General features: G+C 41.9%; 1 protein-coding gene across 4 annotated transcripts in view; it reads right to left on the bottom strand.

Moving 5' to 3' along the window:
* The window catches only part of TJP2 (tight junction protein 2), a 142,626-nt gene that overhangs the window by 10,543 nt on the left and 113,954 nt on the right, over positions 1-18,129 (bottom strand). For all 4 annotated transcript variants that reach the window (XM_039461280.2, XM_039461278.2, XM_074394709.1 and 1 more), the window contains 9 exons: positions 17,937-18,070; positions 16,488-16,554; positions 15,510-15,660; positions 11,293-11,401; positions 9,659-9,869; positions 8,719-8,906; positions 7,827-7,922; positions 7,021-7,100; positions 5,744-5,954 (listed from right to left, as the gene is read on the bottom strand). In XM_039461280.2, coding sequence (XP_039317214.2) covers positions 5,744-5,954; positions 7,021-7,100; positions 7,827-7,922; positions 8,719-8,906; positions 9,659-9,869; positions 11,293-11,401; positions 15,510-15,660; positions 16,488-16,554; positions 17,937-18,070 — 1,247 coding nt within the window. The remainder of the gene's footprint in view (positions 1-5,743; positions 5,955-7,020; positions 7,101-7,826; positions 7,923-8,718; positions 8,907-9,658; positions 9,870-11,292; positions 11,402-15,509; positions 15,661-16,487; positions 16,555-17,936; positions 18,071-18,129) is intronic.

The following is an 18,129-nucleotide window of genomic DNA, read 5'->3' as shown; positions in this document are numbered from 1 at the left end:
CTGAAGCAAATTAACTTTGATTCCATGGACTTTTGTATTCTTATCATGGTATGCTGCAAAGATTACTGTGCTCATCTCATAGCTAAAATATGATACTTAAACATGGAAGTGAGATTTTGTACCCTGGTTACAAAATGAGTGATTTACACCAAATATACACAAAATGTTAAGCAGTCTTTTAAAGCTTTATGTGGGAGCTAAGTACAGTCGGTCTTCATCCTAAAGAAAATTTAAAGTTAAAAGGGCCATTTGTGAGATGCAAGAAATATGGTCTTGTCCCTTGATAAAGAAAACCACAAAACCTCTTACTGAAATCACATCAACAGTCAATTTTATGAATAAAAATTGAGAGCTTGACAGCAGCTAATTTCCTAAGCTACAAATAAAGGTAATATCCAACTCATGCACTTGACCTCTTTTTAACAGGCAAGTGCACAGACATGAGGCTGCCTTCCCTTGACTCTGCTGAATTAAGTACCTTTGGCTTATTATTGGAGTCTCTCATTTGGCCTCTCAGATTCTTTGCCTTGGAGCAATACTAGTTAATTATCTGTTGCTCCCAACCTCTGGGCTATGCCCATATCCCCTTGGATAGACTTCATCTATCTTTTGAGCTCAAAGAAGTGAAATACTGAAAGGATGCTCATTCAGCCACTGCCTTAGTTGGGAGTACTGAGGTTCTGAGGGCCCAGCCCTGACATGTATGGTCAGTGCAACTTCCTCCTCCCAGCCAAGGGGGTTTGGAGGCACCAAGAGGAACTGCAAAAGGTAATATCTAAGACTAGAGGGTTTAGGGAAGGGGAGAAATGGGGAATGACTGCTAATGAGTATGTGGTGTCTTTGGGGGATGATAAAAATGTCCTAAGATTGATTGTGATGACAGCTGTACAACTCTGAAGATACTAAAACTCACTGAATTGCATACTTTTTTTTTTTTTGGAGACAGGGTCTCCTTGTTGCCCAAACTGGGGTGCCGTGGCACAATCTTGGCTCACTGCAACCTCCAGCTCCCAGGCACAAGTGATCCTCCCACCTCAGCCTCTTGAGTAGCTGGGACTATAGACACCCACCACCACACCTGGCTGATTTTTGTATTTTTAGTAGAGAAAGGGTTTCACCATGTTGCTCAGGCTGGTCTCAAACTTCTGAGCTCGAGTGACCCGCTTGCCTTGGCCTCCCAAAGTACTGTGATTACAGGCATGAGCCAGTGTGCCCAGGCGAACTGTATACTTTCCAATGGGTAAATTATATGCTATGTAAGCTAAATCTCAATAAAGCTTTTCATATGCTTGGGTTAACAGTAGCATGCTAGACCCTCTCTTAACGGGTAAGCAACAGCCAAAGTACCCAGCTAGGAAGCTCAGCAACTTCCTTCTGCTTTCTGTGGTCTACTAGCTAGTCTACGTTCCCTTGAGAAATCAGGAATTAAAATTCCACAATGTAATATAAAAGAGTAGCCCCATTTAGGTCTCTAAATCCGTAATTCAACTTAAATAATCTTCAAACCATGAACTAAGTGCTTTCAAGACTCCAAGAAAGTATGTAATTCAAAATTTGTTAAAAAAAAAACCAAAAAACAATTTTGTGATATTATACATGCAAATGTATTTTATAGCAAATTTTTAAAAATTGGTAGTGGGGGAGGCAAGCCTAACACTTAAACTTATTATAACAAGTCAACTTGCTTTTGGGCAAATCTCAGAATAAAGCTTCTCTAGTTTAACTGAGAAGTACTGTAAGACGGTAAGGAGACCCATTTTCATACTGTCATAATTAAACGCTTGGGAGGAAGAGGGGCTTTCTTACTACTTTACAAAAAAGAAAACAAAAGAGACTAAAGAGACTACATGTAACATAAAGCTTGACTTCAAATTACTTTGTTCATCAAAGCACTCTATTATTCTCAATTATTAACTCACAAAAATGCCATACACTTAAAATCATTTTAAAAGCCTATAAAATAGGCCAGGCATGGTGGTTCACCTCTGTACTCCCAGCACTTTAGGAAGCCAATGCGGGCGGACTGCTTGAAGCCCGGGAGTTTGAGACCAGCTTGGGCAACATGGTGAAAACCTGTCTCTACAAAAAATACAAAAATTAGCCAGGCATGGTAGCGTATGCCTGTAGTCCCAGCTACACCAGAGGCTGAGGTGGGAGGCTTCCCTTAAGCCCAGGAAGCAGAGGTTGCAGCGAGCCGAGATTGCGCCACTGCACTCTAGGTTGGGCAACAGAGGGAGACTCTGGTCTCAAACAGAAAAAAAAAAAAGAAAAAATATAAAATATTAATTCTGCCTGAAGGTTCTACTGCTCAAATGTAAAGACCAGTGTTTCTGGCCATGGCACACAGCCTCGAGTCAACACCTGGTCAAGCTGAGTGGGATGAGAGTGAGATGGGGAATAAAATCAATTAGCACAGTCACCCATACCCACAATCTTGGCTCACTGCAACCTCTGCTTCCTGGGCTCAAGGAATCCTCCCACCTTGGCCTCCCAAGTAGCTGGGACTGACTACAGGCACACACCACACAGCTGTAGGGAGTCAAACTTAGAAGTCTGGAAGAGTACTGTAAAAGACCATTACATAGAAAATTGGAGCCTGCTGGTCAAAGTTGCTCAAGACCCTGCACCATCTATCCTGAAGACTGCACAATTCTATATAAGAGATTGGCAATTTATGGTGAGGTAAGATCACTTCAGCATTCCAGATGAAACTCAATGCTCACAGTGTATGTTTCCATTCCAACCTCTGATCTGAGTTATTCTAAAACTTTCAAGTTCCTGATGAGTTTAGGCAAGAAATGGCTTGGTGTGCCAGAAGCAGTTCTAACGTAAGTTACAAACACTTCTTTGCCCATGTGCTAGTCCTGATGCTGGCCTCAGGAACATAAACACTGGAAAATGTTCACGCTCTGCCTTCAAGGCTCTTGTAATCCACTTATGGAGCTAACTGAGGTGTTGCTACCCCTTCCCTTCCATACACATGGACCCCTCCAGATCCTCACTCTGATTTAGTCAGCTACTGTGGCCTGTGCTCCCAAGAGCAAATGATGCAGATTCAAGGTTAGATCAAGGGAGAGCCCCACAGTCACTGGCTGCCTTCTTCTACCCTGCTCTCCTCATCCAGCTGCCTTCAGCCTAGTGCTTCCTCTACAATGCTCTATATTTCCCTTCCCAATTTCTTACATCCTCACATGAACCCCAGATTTGACTCAGAGGGAAGACTCTAGCTGTTCAGTGTACTCAGACAAAGGCAGGAAGAAAAATAAAGTGGGAATAGTTTTAACTTCATTTATAATCACTTCAGCCTCAGTTTTTTAATCTGTCAAAAGGAAAGGCTGCATTACGTGACCCCTTTGGACATTAGAATATGTCTGTGCTGTAACATATGTACAATATTGGACAGTGAGGGACATCATAGCTTAGTCTGGGCTCAGTCATGCACCGGAATTGTGACTATGCAAAAGTGCAGGCCTTTCTTATGGTCTTAATAAGACAGCACACGTGAAAGGCTGTACCACTGTTCACTGTGGCTGTAATAGTCACAGTAATAATAATAAATACTAGTAAAAAGAACAGAAAAGACATTCATGAATATACCAAGAGTATGAGTACTTAAGACTATATTCACAGAAATCTAGTTTATGATGGACCACTGTCTCCTCTGCATTTGGTTAAACTATCTCTCATTTGGCCAAGCGGTAAGTAGTGCACCTCTTTTTAACAAGAAAAACCAAGTTACACTAAAGCAAGTGTCGAATGTGAACACAATCATTCACCCCCTTCCTCCCCAGTATCAGAGACATGCTAAAAAAGACACGGGTGGGTGATGATGGGCAAGAAACTCAATGAGCTATCCTCACCCTGAGGATATCATATTCTTGCAGTCTCCTCATGTTGCCCCCACAAAATAATGCCCTGCATGACCACGAATTTTGTGTAACCCTTTTCAGACTCTTAATAATCCCATATTAACAGAATTAATCATTTATATAGGTAGTGCATATATTGTTTCTAAAATATGTCACGTTCTTAGACCATTTTACTTTCATGATTAATAGCAACGGGTTTTCATTTCATGGACTTAAAAAACATATTCTATTAGGTAAATCTTTTAACATGTACAAAATACAGATTGCAGTTTAATGAACTCCCATGTATATATCAACCAGTTCAACAACTAACAACTATTAAGTCTTGGCCAGTCTTGTCCTGTCTCTGTCCCACCTACTCCCCTCACTGCAGACTATTCAGGCAAATTTCCAAAATTGTATTAGGTCAACCATAAATATTTTATTTAGTATGTATTCCTAAAAGAATTTCATTTAAAAAAATCACAATATTATTATCACACCTAACAAAGAGTAATAATGTCATCCAATATTTAGAATGTTCAAGTTTCTATTTTAAGATTTTTTTTTTTTTTTTTTAAGAGACAGGGTCTCACTCACTCACCCAGGCAGGAGTGCAGCGGTGCCATCACGGAGCAACAAGGAGCAGCTGCTTTGAACTCCTGGCTCAAGCGATCCTCCCACCTTAGCCATAGGTATGCACCACCATGCTCCGCCACTTTTTTTTTAAGTGGAGATGGTATCTCACTATTGTTGCTCAGCTGGTCTTGAACTCCTGGGCTCAAGTGATCCTCCTGCCTTGGCCTCCCAAAGTATTTGGATGACAAATGTGATCCACCATCCCGGACAGGGATATTTTTAAATAATGAAACCAAATTCCTTTTACTTTGTAAGTTAGTGCACGTATTGAAGGTGAGTAGAGAACAATGACACAATCTCTAGAGAGATGAAGCTGTTCTGCCTGGCTCAATCACTAACCGTATAGTCTAACAGGAAAATCTGAATTTCATTAAAATGGCTAATTATTACTATATTATGGATCTTTATGATCATTTTCAAATAGACAAAATTACTAAGTTCAATATACAAATGCCATTGGTCTAATATCTTTTTTTTTTTTTTTTTTTTTTTTTGAGACGGAGTTTCGCTCTTGTTACCCAGCCTGGAGTGCAATGGCACGATCTTGGCTCACCGCAATCTCCACCTCCTGGGTTCAGGCAATTCTCCTGCCTCAGCCTCCTGAGTAGCTGGGATTATAGGCACGTGCCACCATGCCCAGCTCATTTTTTGTATTTTTAGTAGAGACGGGCTTTCACCATGTTGACCAGGATGGTCTCGATCTCTTGACCTCATGATCTACCCGCCTCGTCCTCCCAAAGTGCTAGGATTACAGGCTTGAGCCTCCACGCCCGGCCCTGGTCTAATATCTTGACTCCTGTTTTTTTTTTTTTTTTTTTTTTTGAGACGGAGTTTCGCTCTTGTTACCCAGGCTGGAGTGCAACGGCGCGATCTTGGCTCACTGCAACTTCCGCCTCCTGGGTTCAGGCAATTCTCCTGCCTCAGCCTCCTGAGTAGCTGGGATTACAGGCATGCGCCACTATGCCCAGCTAATTTTTTGTATTTTTAGTAAAGACGAGGTTTCACCATGTTGACCAGGATGGTCTCGATCTCTTGACCTTGTGATCCACCCGCCTTGGCCTCCCAAAGTGCTGGGATTACAAGCTTGAGCCACCGCGCCCAGCCTCTAATATCTTATTTTATAGGATTAACTATTTTTCAAGGAGTCGTGAACATGATTTCAAATTCTCCATTCAGATTAATTTGTTATTTCTTTTATTCTTCAATTCTCTATTTCCCATTTTTTAGCAAAGGGACTACATTTACATTTCACTTACCTGTAAAAAGGTGTGGACAAGTTTTTTTAAGCTTGTTGGCTTGATCAAATAACTTTCGAGAACTTTTGTTGGATGTTGGATTTAACCTTTGTCTCATGGTTTTGACACCTTGTCTGGAGTCTGGGTTGAAAAAAATCACAATTGGGAACCACTGGGTGTAATTCAACAGGTCCACAGCTTTTGGAGTCACATCCAGTAGTGCATGCTTATCCTGTTACAAACCGGGAAAAGTTATATAAATGGGTATATGAAGTAATATAGCATCAAATACTTTCTTTTAATAAGTAAAGGCTGAATGGGATATATCTTGTTCATTTGTTTATTTCTTCATTTACTTATTTGAGATTGAGTCTCGCTCTGTTGCCCAGGCTGGAGCTCAGTGGTGCGATCTCGGCTCACTGTGACCTCCACCTCCCAGTTCAAGCAATTCTCCTCTCTCAGCCTCCTGAGTAGCTGGGATTTCAGGCACCTGCCACCACCACGCCTAGCTAGGTTTTGTATTTTTAGTAGAGACAGGGTTTCACCACGTTGGCCAGGCTTGTCTCAAACTCCTGACTTCAGTGATCCACCCACCTTGGCCTCCCGAAGTGCTGGGATTTAGACTTGAGTCACCATGCCTGGACTACCTTGTAAATTTAAATCAAGAAGCAGAAAACATTTCCTTTCACTTAATGCCCACTTCAATATTACCAATGTGTTAGAACTTCTGATAAAATGAATTAACACATTCTTTGGTACAATGCTGAGAACTCCGAAAAAAAAAAACCAGTATGTTACTGCCAGAGAACAGTGACTGATTTCCACACAGTGAAATGGTTTGCATTTACATTATTATTATTATTTTATTATTTTTGAGATGCAGTTTCGCTCTTGTGGCCAATCTCGGCTCACTGCAACTTCCACCTCCTGGGTTCAAGCCATTCTCCTGCCTCAGCCTCCCGAGTAGCTAAGAGTACAGGCAGCCACCACCATGCCTGGCTACTTTTGTGTTTTTAGTAGAGATGGGGTTTCACCATGTTGGCCAGGCTGGTCTCAAACTCCTGACCTCAAGTGATCCACCTGCCTCGGCCTCCAAAAGTGCTGTGATTACAGGTGTAAGCCACAGCACCTAGCCAAATTTTTATTATAAACATTTAATGATTAAAGTACAGATACTATTCTAAAAGTGACTGCAGCAAACCATGATCCAATTCTTTCTGAGAACATGGTCTAAGGATGAATTTTCTCACCTGTTCAATAATTTGCCTCACGGTATTTAACCGGACCACATTTCTCACCTGTTCAATAATTTGCCTCACGGTATTTAACCGGACCACTCCAGTGGATTTCTCAGATCCTGCATCTTTTGGTTCTGTTTCTGCAAAAGCAAAAACAGGGAACTAAATAACTGTTGGGAAACAGTGACAACCGAATACTCCCTAGCATCAGCAACGATGGCACACCTGACACTAGGTGTCTCCTAATGAGATTCAGTGAGAAAAACCCACACAACTTGCTTAGTGTAAATATAACTGGGAAGAAATGGTTAGGCCAGCCCAACTGGAAGCACTCTAGGAGAAAAGTAGCTTGGATTCTTCAAAATACCATTGTAACAAAATAATTTAGAAGAAAAGAAGGGACTGAAAAGGCATAAAAATCACAAAATGACATAAAAATCAAATGTCATGAATAATCCTTGGTTGTTATCTTGAGTTTTTTTTTTTAAAAAAAAAGCTATGGAGGACATAACTGGGACAACTGAGAAAATGTGGAAAATGGACTATAAACGAAATCACGCTGTATCAATGTTACCTTTCTTGGCTGTGATAATGGTATTGTGGTTATGTTGGAGAAAGTCCTTGTTCTTAGGAGATTCACACAAGTATTCAGGGATAAAGTGTTATGAATGACTCTGCAGAAATTTGTGTGTGTGTGTGTGTGTGTGTGTGTGTGTGTGTCTATGGTGCAAGCAGTGGGTGAAAGTGTGTGACAAAATGTTAACAACTGGTGATTCCAGGTGATTATTCTTCAAACTCCTCTATATGTTAGACATTTTTCAAAATAAAAATTTGACGAGAAAAAAACAAAGCACTGACAGACTTACTAGCAGCTTGAAACAAGTCAGGTAACTCATTCGCCAATTTTTCCATTGCTATATCAGCTATGGGGCCGAATAAGACCACAGGTCTCTTGAAACCAGCTGAAATGACAAGAAAGGCCATTATAGCATACACACTTGTCTAGCTATTAAGATAAGCAGCAAAAGTAGTGTATGAGCTTTTGATAACACAACTAAATGTAAGAAACTGTGGTTTCTCCCACCCCCGCAGAAGACGATGCCTTCACTATCCTCGCCATTTAAAACAGTCTTTTTCTTTTCATTCAACCCAATACTGATTGTTTTTTTAAGAAAAAAGATCTCGCTATGCTGCCCAGACTAAACTCAAACTCTCAGGCTCAAATGATCCCCCGATGTCAAGTCTACTGAGTAGCCGGGACTACACTGCCTAGGCTCCTCACCATTTTTTAAACACAAACTTCGTCATTGAAAACTTTTTAAATTTTTTATAGAGATGAGGGCTTACTATATTTCCCAGGCTAGTCTTGAACTTCTGAGCTCAAGTGATTGTCTCACCTTGGCCTCCCAAAGTGCTGGGATTACAGGTGTAAGGTACAGTGCCCAGCCATATGCGACAACTTTTGAACAGGGGTATTAAAACGCTTTTTAGGTTGCAGAAATATGCCTCAATTTAGGAACTGGAAGAGCTCACTTTTTATAAATCATGCTCCTTGTTAGAATTTGATTTCAACTCTATAAACTCTATTTTAATAACACAACTAAATGAAAGAAACTGTGGTTTCTCCCACCCCCAATTCAGCTCGGCTTTGGCATAATTGACATACATAAGTTAGAACTTGACCAAAAGTCTGAAAATGAAGGTGAACAGGCTCAGAGCCCAGTAGGATCCTTTCCAGGCCCCATGTGGCTTCCTCACCTTCTCGCAGCAAAACCCTCTCATAAGCCGGGAACTTGGTGCTGACAGACACAACGGCAGTTAGGTCTTCCCGACTTTTCCTCAGGTTCTTCTTCGCCCCAGACCTCTGGCCACGGGTTCTCCAGAAATCTGCCCTGTCCCCAGCATTGTCTCTCTGGGCACTCTGAACACTGGCCATTTGTTCAGCTCTGAAAAGAAACCACGGGAAGTCAATCTCTAAAGCCAGGAAACGCATCAAACATGCATTTTGTTAATCAAATCTAGTCAATTTTACTTCTAAGCTCAGAGAAGACTCAGCTTGACAATGAAGAAGCTTCGGAGGGTGGGAAATGTGGAGACCTTGATTTCTAAATGGGAACAGTAAAAGGCTGCATCTCTATGAAATCGACCAGAAGTGACTCAGCAATAAATGTGAAATTTGGCTCATCCTGATATGCAGGTACACAGTACACACACCTGGAACTCCTGATCAAATGCAGGTCTCTTTTCTAAGTTCCTGCACTGTCAGCCAAACACCAACTGTTCACTGAGGTGCATAAGCTTTTCCAAGGATGAAGACTGGGCACCAGACAAGGGTACCCTGTCTCTAAGAGGTGTGCTGGTGTGCTATGGCCATTCAGTATCTCTCTTGTACACGGTGCAAGGCAGTGGATGCTCCTTAGGAAGCTGTGCAAACAGCCACATGTAACCACCAACCACATGATGCTAAATTTACTCACAACCAACCTGCGGGTAGCTATTTACAGTTCAGGCCGCTCCCCATAAACAAGAAATAGATGATGACAAGTAAAGAACTCATGTGGGGTTTCCTTTTGAGAGTGAGTGTGTGTGTGTGTGTGTGTGTGTGTGTGTGTGTGTGTGTGTGTGTCTGGGGGGGGGGTTCTGTAGTTTTCTGCAGGGGGAAGTATTAAAAGGAATGTGTGAAAATACAATCTGTTACCTGCTTTTGTTAGGGATTAAGCCTTTCTCCAACTCGTTTCCAATCCTCACAGCCAGCCAGTGGCCCAGTTTGCCATCATACAGCGTGTCTACCACTCGGAAGACCTCCCCCCTGGTGAAGGCCAGGCTCTGTGGAGTTTCCTTCTCACATTCAAAGTGACTTCTTATAAAAAATGAATCCCCTCTGCCACACGCCAGGATGTCTCTATACACTGAAAGACAAAAGCATCGTTTGCTGCATTCAGCTTAGTAAAAGTATTAGATGCTCAACACAGCCTCTCCTATCTCTGATCTCCCTTTTACCTTCTTTCCATTCAGTACACAAGCCCTATGGCAGTCACAGCTCCAAAAGGAACAAGGACGAATAACTAACTTCATGGCTTGCTGCAATGGTTAGTTTTATTTTAACTTGATCGGGCCATGAAATGACCAGATATTTGGTCAGACATTACTCTAAGTCTTTCTCTGAGGGTGTTTTTGAATGAGAGTAACATGTAAATGGGTAGACTGAGCAAAGAAGAGCGCCCTCCCCCATGCAGGTGGGCTTTGTCCAATCAGCTGAGGGCCTGAAGAGAATAACAGTCAGATCCATTCTCAGTTAAGAGGGAATTACTCTTCCTGCCTGATGGCCTTCAAAAGGCGACATGAGCTCTTTTGCCTGCCTTTGTACTGGAACTACACACCATTGGCTCTCCTGGTTCTCAGGCCTTCAGACTGAGACTAGAACTAAATCACTGGCTCTACTGAGTCTCCACCTTGCCTGTTTTCACTGCAGATCTTGGCACTTGCCAGTCTCCATAATTATGTGAGCCAACTCTTTTTTTTTTTTTGACACGGAGTTTCGCTCTTGTTACCCAGGCTGGAGTGCAATGGCACGATCTCGGCTCACCGCAACCTCCGCCTCCTGGGTTCAGGCAATTCTCCTGCCTCAGCCTCCTGAGTAGCTGGGATTACAGGCACGCGCGACCATGCCCAGCTAATTTTTTGTATTTTTTAGTAGACACGGGGTTTCACCATGTTGACCAGGATGGTCTCGATCTCTTGACCTTGTGATCCGCCCGCCTCAGCCTCCCAAAGTGCTGGGATTACAGGCTTGAGCCACCGCGCCCGGCGAGCCAAGTCTTTATAATAAATCTTTTTCTTTCCTATTGATTCCAGTATCTCCTATTGGTTCTGTTTCTCTGGAGATCGTTGATTAACACAGTTGCCAATCAAGCTCTGAAGCAGACAAAGAAGATACTGTCAACCCCCACTTCACAGATGGGAAAGGCCTGGAAAGGTGAAACAACGTGTCAGACTGGCCGGGGTGACAGGGGCACCAGCCAGCAGCCACGGCCTTTGAACCTGGCATATGTTAAACTCCAGGCAGAACGTAAGGCTGCATCACTGTTCAGGAAGGCAGTTTTATTCCAAATTGACACACCTAGAAAATTATTTCAGTGCATGCATAGAAAACATTTTTACAGAAAGTTAAATGGCACCCACATTTTCTTCACACACGTGGGACCCAAGGATTAGGTGTTGAGATCCATCTCAATTTTTAAATACCCAGATTTGCCTATTCTGATACCAAGACACCTTTCTCATCCTTCCCACTTGCCACCACAGCTAAACTAAAAGGCCAAACGTGCTCACCATCGGCTCGGCTCTGAGCTAAAATGGTCACCATTTCACCTTTAGGAATTTCTAACAGGTAGAGAACAGCATCCTCCCGCACCAATCCTCTGAAATCCTGTGTGTTCACCTATTAGGAAGGAAAAACAGAAAAAGAAAAGAAAAAACAGAGACGTTTATCATAAGGTACCACTGAGCCCCCAGAGCAAAACCAAAATGTAAATGAGTCCTTAATGTCATTATTCAAGCCCTGCCACCCAGCACCTTGCTATGGGCCTGGGTATGTGGGCATCACTAAACATTCCTGCCTCCCCACACTGCCAACCGCACCTTAGAGATAAGACTGAGGCAAGGATCTGTCACCAGATCAAATTAGCATTGCGTGTGGTTGTTTCTCTCTCCCTTCTGGGAGTCTCTCACAGAGGTGGCTGAGAAAGTAATACACAAGTCTGAAACCTATTACTATAATGCAATAGGGAGAAGCAGAGTCTGTGGCAAATGAGCATGCTGGCCCAGCATTCGTGCTAATTTTAAACTGGTTCAAATAAAAGTGTGCAAATAAAGACTGTGACCAATTCCACCTTTCTCCTACAGCTTCTGTCACCTAAAAGCGTTTAACATGTGTTTCTAAAATTAAAAGGCCTTTATAAAATTAAACAGCATCAGCCTTATAGTTAGAAAGCAAGTAAAATTGAATGTAGCACAAAGAACAAGACATTTTGAAATCATAGTTCTATATCTTAAACCTATTCTAAAACAGAATTATAAATAAGCAAAATGCAAAAATCATCTTAAAGTACCTGATATGTTAATAATATTCTGTAGAAATGAAAAGAAGATATAAAATTCCTATGAAATATTTTTTCTTCAGTCATTGACAATTACAGAATCCTTTTAATCACAAGAGTAATGCTTTATTAAAGAAGAAACTTATCCTTAGTTAGGCCTTAATTGAGGCCAAAATTTATGATTAAGTGAAAGTAGGCATTAGACTAAAACTAATTGGTGCTTTTAAAATAAAGTGATTTGCTAAAGCAATTGAGTTCACTTTTCCTTTGAAACATATTTAGTAATTAAGGTAGTGTTATTTGTACCTCTCTGTCCCCTAATTAGGGATCAGCCCATTTTGGTATCCGTTCTTGTGTCATTTGTTTATCTACATCTGTACCTATATATGGCCCTATGTCTACTTTTCTATGTACTGTATATGCTTCTATTTATTTATTTAAATAAGATGGGGCCACAAGGCTGGGGGAGGAGCTTGGAAGCCCTTCAGTCCATCTCTCCGGCCACAAGAGATTGATCTTCAATCAGTCTCAATGACAGTCTTCAACAGCCAAAAACTATAATGGTCAAAATCAAAGCACACAGGGTAGCTACATTTTTAAAATCTACATGGTTAATAACCAAACTTAGAAGTCTTTTTTCTCTTTTCCATCCCATAAAAGTTTCTGAAAGAGAAATGACAGCTCTATCAGATAAACGATAAGCAAAGAGGTAGTTAAGCCAAGCAGGAATAAGTACATTAGCGATAAGGAACATACATATCCTGCTTTTTGCCTTCATTCCACACTTCAGGCTATCACCTTTGCAAAACAAAGAACCACACTTAAAACTCCACAACAGAAGAAAGTGATTAGCATGTGTATAAGGCTCACTTTATATATTCAATTTGGCCATGAAAAAGGGCATTGGAACAAATTAAAGTGAAAAAAGGCTACGGCAGCACTTTTCTACTTGCAGGTTACATTGAACAGTCCTTTCCAATAAATAGCCTCTTTGATGAGCTGTTTAGTAGTCTACAGGGCCTAGCCGTGTCTGCTGTGAGCCTGAAGGCGATCCTGTATCAGCCACAGCTTAGTATTGTGGAGCAGCTCTCCACCCTGGTAGGCAAACTCAATCTTTTTCACCCCTTTCTAGAACTGAAAGCTTCTTTTGTAGTCAACAGAAAATTTATTCGCACCCCCAAAATGCGGACCACCCATTGACTGACCTCTATATGGGATGTCTGCAAAGGAAACCAGTTCCCAGAGTTCCTCCTTGTTGCCAGGGTGATAACAGGAAACAAAACACCTTAAGTGTATATGCTGATACCATGACTTTTTAATCCATCTGAAGTGACCCTCCCCTTCTAACAACAACTTACAGAGAGGTCAGACTGCCAAGCCTCTAGGTGAATTCACTACTTTTCTTCCCAGAAATTTAGAAAATCTCCCACCCCCTCAAAGTACAAAAATATTTTATCGTTGAACCTTAATGCATAAAAGCTCCAAGTTTCTAGCTGTCATTCTACGGCCTCACACTAGTTGGGAAAAATACCTTTTTTCTTCATTAGCATATATGCCAAGAGTAAACTGGTATGAGCCGGCACTCAGATGGGGTTTTCATTGGTAACATTTGGTGAGTGGTATTTCCTAGGCATGCGGCACCATGAGGTTGCACAGGTACATTTCGTCTTCTAGGATCCTGCCCAGGGCCAAGGAAGGTCTAGAATTTCACTGGAAAGCTTTTGCAAAGCTCATGATCAAGGTATGCCCTTCATCTGCTCCAGAAATGAAATCCGAACAACTGCAATGGGGCCAAGAAGGAAGGGGACCGCCTGTTTTTGTACTTTGCTGCCTGCTTCCTTGAGAATTCTAGAACCTTTTTCTCCCATCTCCCTGGAGCCTGGAAGCCCCTATCAGACCCCTCAGTTTACTACATATGGACTTTTTACTAACATTAACAAGAAAAAAAAAAAAAACTCATACATATATAAGAACTGCAATTTTGCAGAAGCAGAAAGAAATTCCCATGAAGACAGTTCCCAGCTCACCTCTGTAATCCCAGCACTTTGGGAGGCCCGGGCGGGCAAATTTCTTGAGCTCAGGAGTTTGAGACCAGCCTGAGCAACATGGCTAAACCCTGTCTCTACAAAAAAGACAAAAATTACAAGTGGACCTGTAATCTCAACTACTGGGGTGGCTGAGGACCGAGGAGGCAGGGGTTGCAGTGATCTGGGACAGCACCACTGCATTCCAGCCTGGGTGACAGAGTGAGACTCAAAAAAGACAGTTCCCTAGTACTCTGTATTTTTATTGTAAGGAGACACTTGATGTTCTTTTTTTTTTTTTTTTTTTTTTTTTGAGACGGAGTTTCGCTCTTGTTACCCAGGCTGGAGTGCAATGGCGCGATCTCGGCTCACTGCAACCTCCGCCTCCTGGGTTCAGGCAATTCTCCTGCCTCAGCCTCCTGAGTAGCTGGGATTATAGGCACGCGCCACCATGCCCAGCTAATTTTTTGTATTTTTAGTAGAGACGGGGTTTCACCATGTTGACCAGGTTGGTCTCGATCTCTCGACCTTGTGATCCACCCGCCTTGGCCTCCCAAAGTGCTGGGATTACAGGCTTGAGCCACCGTGCCCGGCCTGATGTTCTTGAAATTAATTCTGAAGTCAACAAAGAATGCCATACACACACACACACTCACACACACACACACACAAATGTCAAGTTGAGTTATTTTTTTAATTCTTTAACAGATGATACAAACACATATTAACTTTTTAAGTATCATTATTTGATTAACCAGGAATTCCCTTTCCTGGACAATTTTAGATGTAAATAACATTGAGTAGCATCTATTTGTTATCTTCCAGTAAGAAAAAAGAATGGACAATGACCTTCAGATATTCTGTGCCAGGGAACTCTGCTAGGTGCCTTGTAAGTGTTACCTGGTCTAATCTTGCTAGGGTCCCTGTGAGGCAGGTATTCTCATCCCCATTAAACAAATACAGAAACTCAAGTCTCTGGGTGAACCAGGGTCACAGAACTAATGAGAGCTTGGGATGAAATTCAAATCACCCAGTCTGATGCCAACGTCTACCTTTGTTCAATTACAGGAAACTGCCTTAAGAGAGACAGCAGGCAGGGGGAACACAGTGAAAAAGCAAAAGTTAGAAAGACCTTTTTGAAAACTCTTTCCTGCAACTGCTTACTGAGAGTCTCAATGTTTTCACGTTAATCAAACTAAGTTTAAACGCTATCAATTTTCATAGATACATGGATGAGTTCTGGGTTCCAGGACTGAGAAGACAGGACCCATTTGAGGAATAGAGAGACTTCAGTGCTGGGCACCAACAAACTGGCAGCTGCTCTGTTTCACCAGCTGAACCACTTTCTCTTCCTTTACGGAAAGAACACCCAGAAAAGCACACTCCTTACAAGTAACTTCTAGAATCGGAGCTGGACTGTTCTTACCTTCAGAATCTGGTCTCCTTCTTGAAGGCCTTCTTGCTCCGCTGAGGTCCCCTCTTGAATTCCAGCAACAAATATCCCAACATCATTGCCACCAGCCAACCGGAGGCCCACGCTGTCTCCCTTCTTGAACTTTACCATTTTGGTATTAGGGCTGCAATAAGTTCCATTTCAGAAAAGAAAGATGGGAGGTATATTTTGAAAAGGAGAACAACATTAGCAAATGAGAGATTTAATTTCTTCTAGCTAGAGAGTGACTTATAGTTTACAAAGCCCTCTTGTTTTTCTCATGTATCTCATATATCCTACAATTTTCTCTCTCTTGGGACCATGAGATGAGTATCAGTAAGTCCCTGCTAATGGTGAAGACACAGAATTATAGAATCTTTATAGCAACTCATTCAAGATAAGAAAGCAAATAAAAGAGTTAGAGCTAAAATTCTTTCAAAAGAAGGCCTGCTTGGACTGCATTCTTGTCAAATAAAGACATAGTCTGGGAACAAAGAAGCAGGATCCTAATCCATAAGCCTGCTGTCCTAATCCGTAACTCCCTGCTGAACCAGGAGTTCTGAATATCAAGTGTAGAGCACAGTGTCACTCCTCCTCCCTCCCACACACAGACTGATCCTGGGACCATCACATCTGTGCAATCACCACTGGGCACCGTAGTTTAGTAATTCTTCACTTATTTGGGAGTGAATTTATCTGGCAAACAAAAATATTCAGAGTAACACTCTGGAAAGGCAGCTAGACAGGCAGATAAACAGACATTAACATCACAAAGTTCACCCACTTCCACAGTTTGCCCTTCCTACAAATGATTCCTCTTTCTCATCAGCACTAGGAATAGGGGTTGGTTAAAGGTGGCTGAGAGTGTGCCAAATCACCATCTAGGCGAAAAGCCACTCCTCTTCTGGATTTCAGTTAAGGAGGCAGAGCTATAAGGAAGAAGGGAAAGCAAAGAGAGACTGAAATACATACCCATATATTGCTTCATCTTCAGGACTAGGACGAAGAAAAGTTCTCGGGGCTGCTTTTGGTTGAGGAGCTGTGGATTAAGAAACATCTACTGTTATCAGTCTGGACTAGCAGAAGTGTGTTTCTAAATATAAAAATCACAAATTCCGCAAAAACTGTAAGTCTATGCCACACAGATGTCATCACAAACAAAAACAAGTCTCTAAGGTGCAGTTTAACGCTGAAGCATTAGCAGGTACCAACAGTTTCTCAAAACACAAGAGATAAAAAAAATGAACCTCTAAAATGTAAGGTGTACAAGAACATAGAATTTTTAATTACTTAAAAAACATACTTTTTTTTTTTTTTTTTTTTTTTTTGAGACGGAGTTTCACTCTTGTTACCCAGGCTGGAGTGCAATGGCGCGATCTCGGCTCACCGCAACCTCCGCCTCCTGGGTTCAGGCAATTCTCCTGCCTCAGCCTCCCTAGTAGCTGGGATTACAGGCACGCGCCACCATGCCCAGCTAATTTTTGTATTTTTAGTAGAGACGCGGTTTCACCATGTTGACCAGGATGGTCTCGATCTCTTGACCTCGTGATCCACCCGCCTCGGCCTCCCAAAGTGCTGGGATTACAGGTGTAAGCCACCGCGCCCGGCCCTAAAAAACATACTAATGATAGTTTCCCCTTAAATATTTATGAATATAAAATTATGATGACAATTGTAGGGTGGGGAAGGGTTGGTGAAGAGGTCAGGATTGAGAATGGGAGAAGAGAATGACATCAACTTGTCAAATGCGACGACGTGTGGCCACTTCTAACGACATTTAGACAAGGCTATTAGTTTCTATTTTTTCAACATCAAAAGAGGGAAAGGAAGGTCTCTTCCACATATAATTTTTTATTTCTCTCTTCCCTTTCAGCCACCCTCTGGAATTAAGTACACATTTATTTATATGTGCCTATATACATATGTGTATACAAACACATATACACGTATACATATAAATATACATATATGTATACATACATACACACATATATGTATACTATATATGTATTTACGTATCTATTTATAATTTCAACTTTTATTTTAGATTCAGGGCACACACATGCAGGTTTGTTACAGAAGTATACTGCGTGACGCTGAGGTTTGGGATACAACTGATCCTGTCACCCAGGTGGGAACGTGGTACCTAATAGTTTTTCAACCCTTTTCATCTCCGCCTCTAGTTGTCCCCAGTTTCTGTTATTGCCATCTTTATGTCCATATGTTCCCAGTGTTTAGCTCCCACTTAAAAGTGAGCACATGTGCTATGTGGTTTTCTATTCCCATGTCAATTCGCTGAGGATAATGGCCTCCAGCTACATCCATGTGGCTGCAAAGGACATGATTTCACTCTTTGTTATGGCTGTGCAAGCACACAATTCTGAACACAACTGGTGAAACCGAGTGGTCTTAAGGGCTGACCTGGGGAGTCCTCTTGATACGTGGGTTCCTTCTTGGTCTCTGAGACAACTGCAGCTGCAAGATCCCCTGTGGACTTAAAGGGAGTGGGTGTCGCACCCATCTTGGACAATCTGCTCGGCGTGTCCTCTCTGGAACTTAAGCATGTGTCACATGTTAATGTTTTACGAGATAACAGTTTCATAAATACATACGT

Source organism: Saimiri boliviensis, chromosome 2 (genome assembly GCF_048565385.1).
Source record: "Saimiri boliviensis isolate mSaiBol1 chromosome 2, mSaiBol1.pri, whole genome shotgun sequence".
NCBI lineage: Eukaryota > Metazoa > Chordata > Mammalia > Primates > Cebidae > Saimiri > Saimiri boliviensis.
The sequence above is the reverse complement of the archived record's forward strand: the minus strand, read 5'-3'. Positions and strand labels throughout refer to the sequence as shown.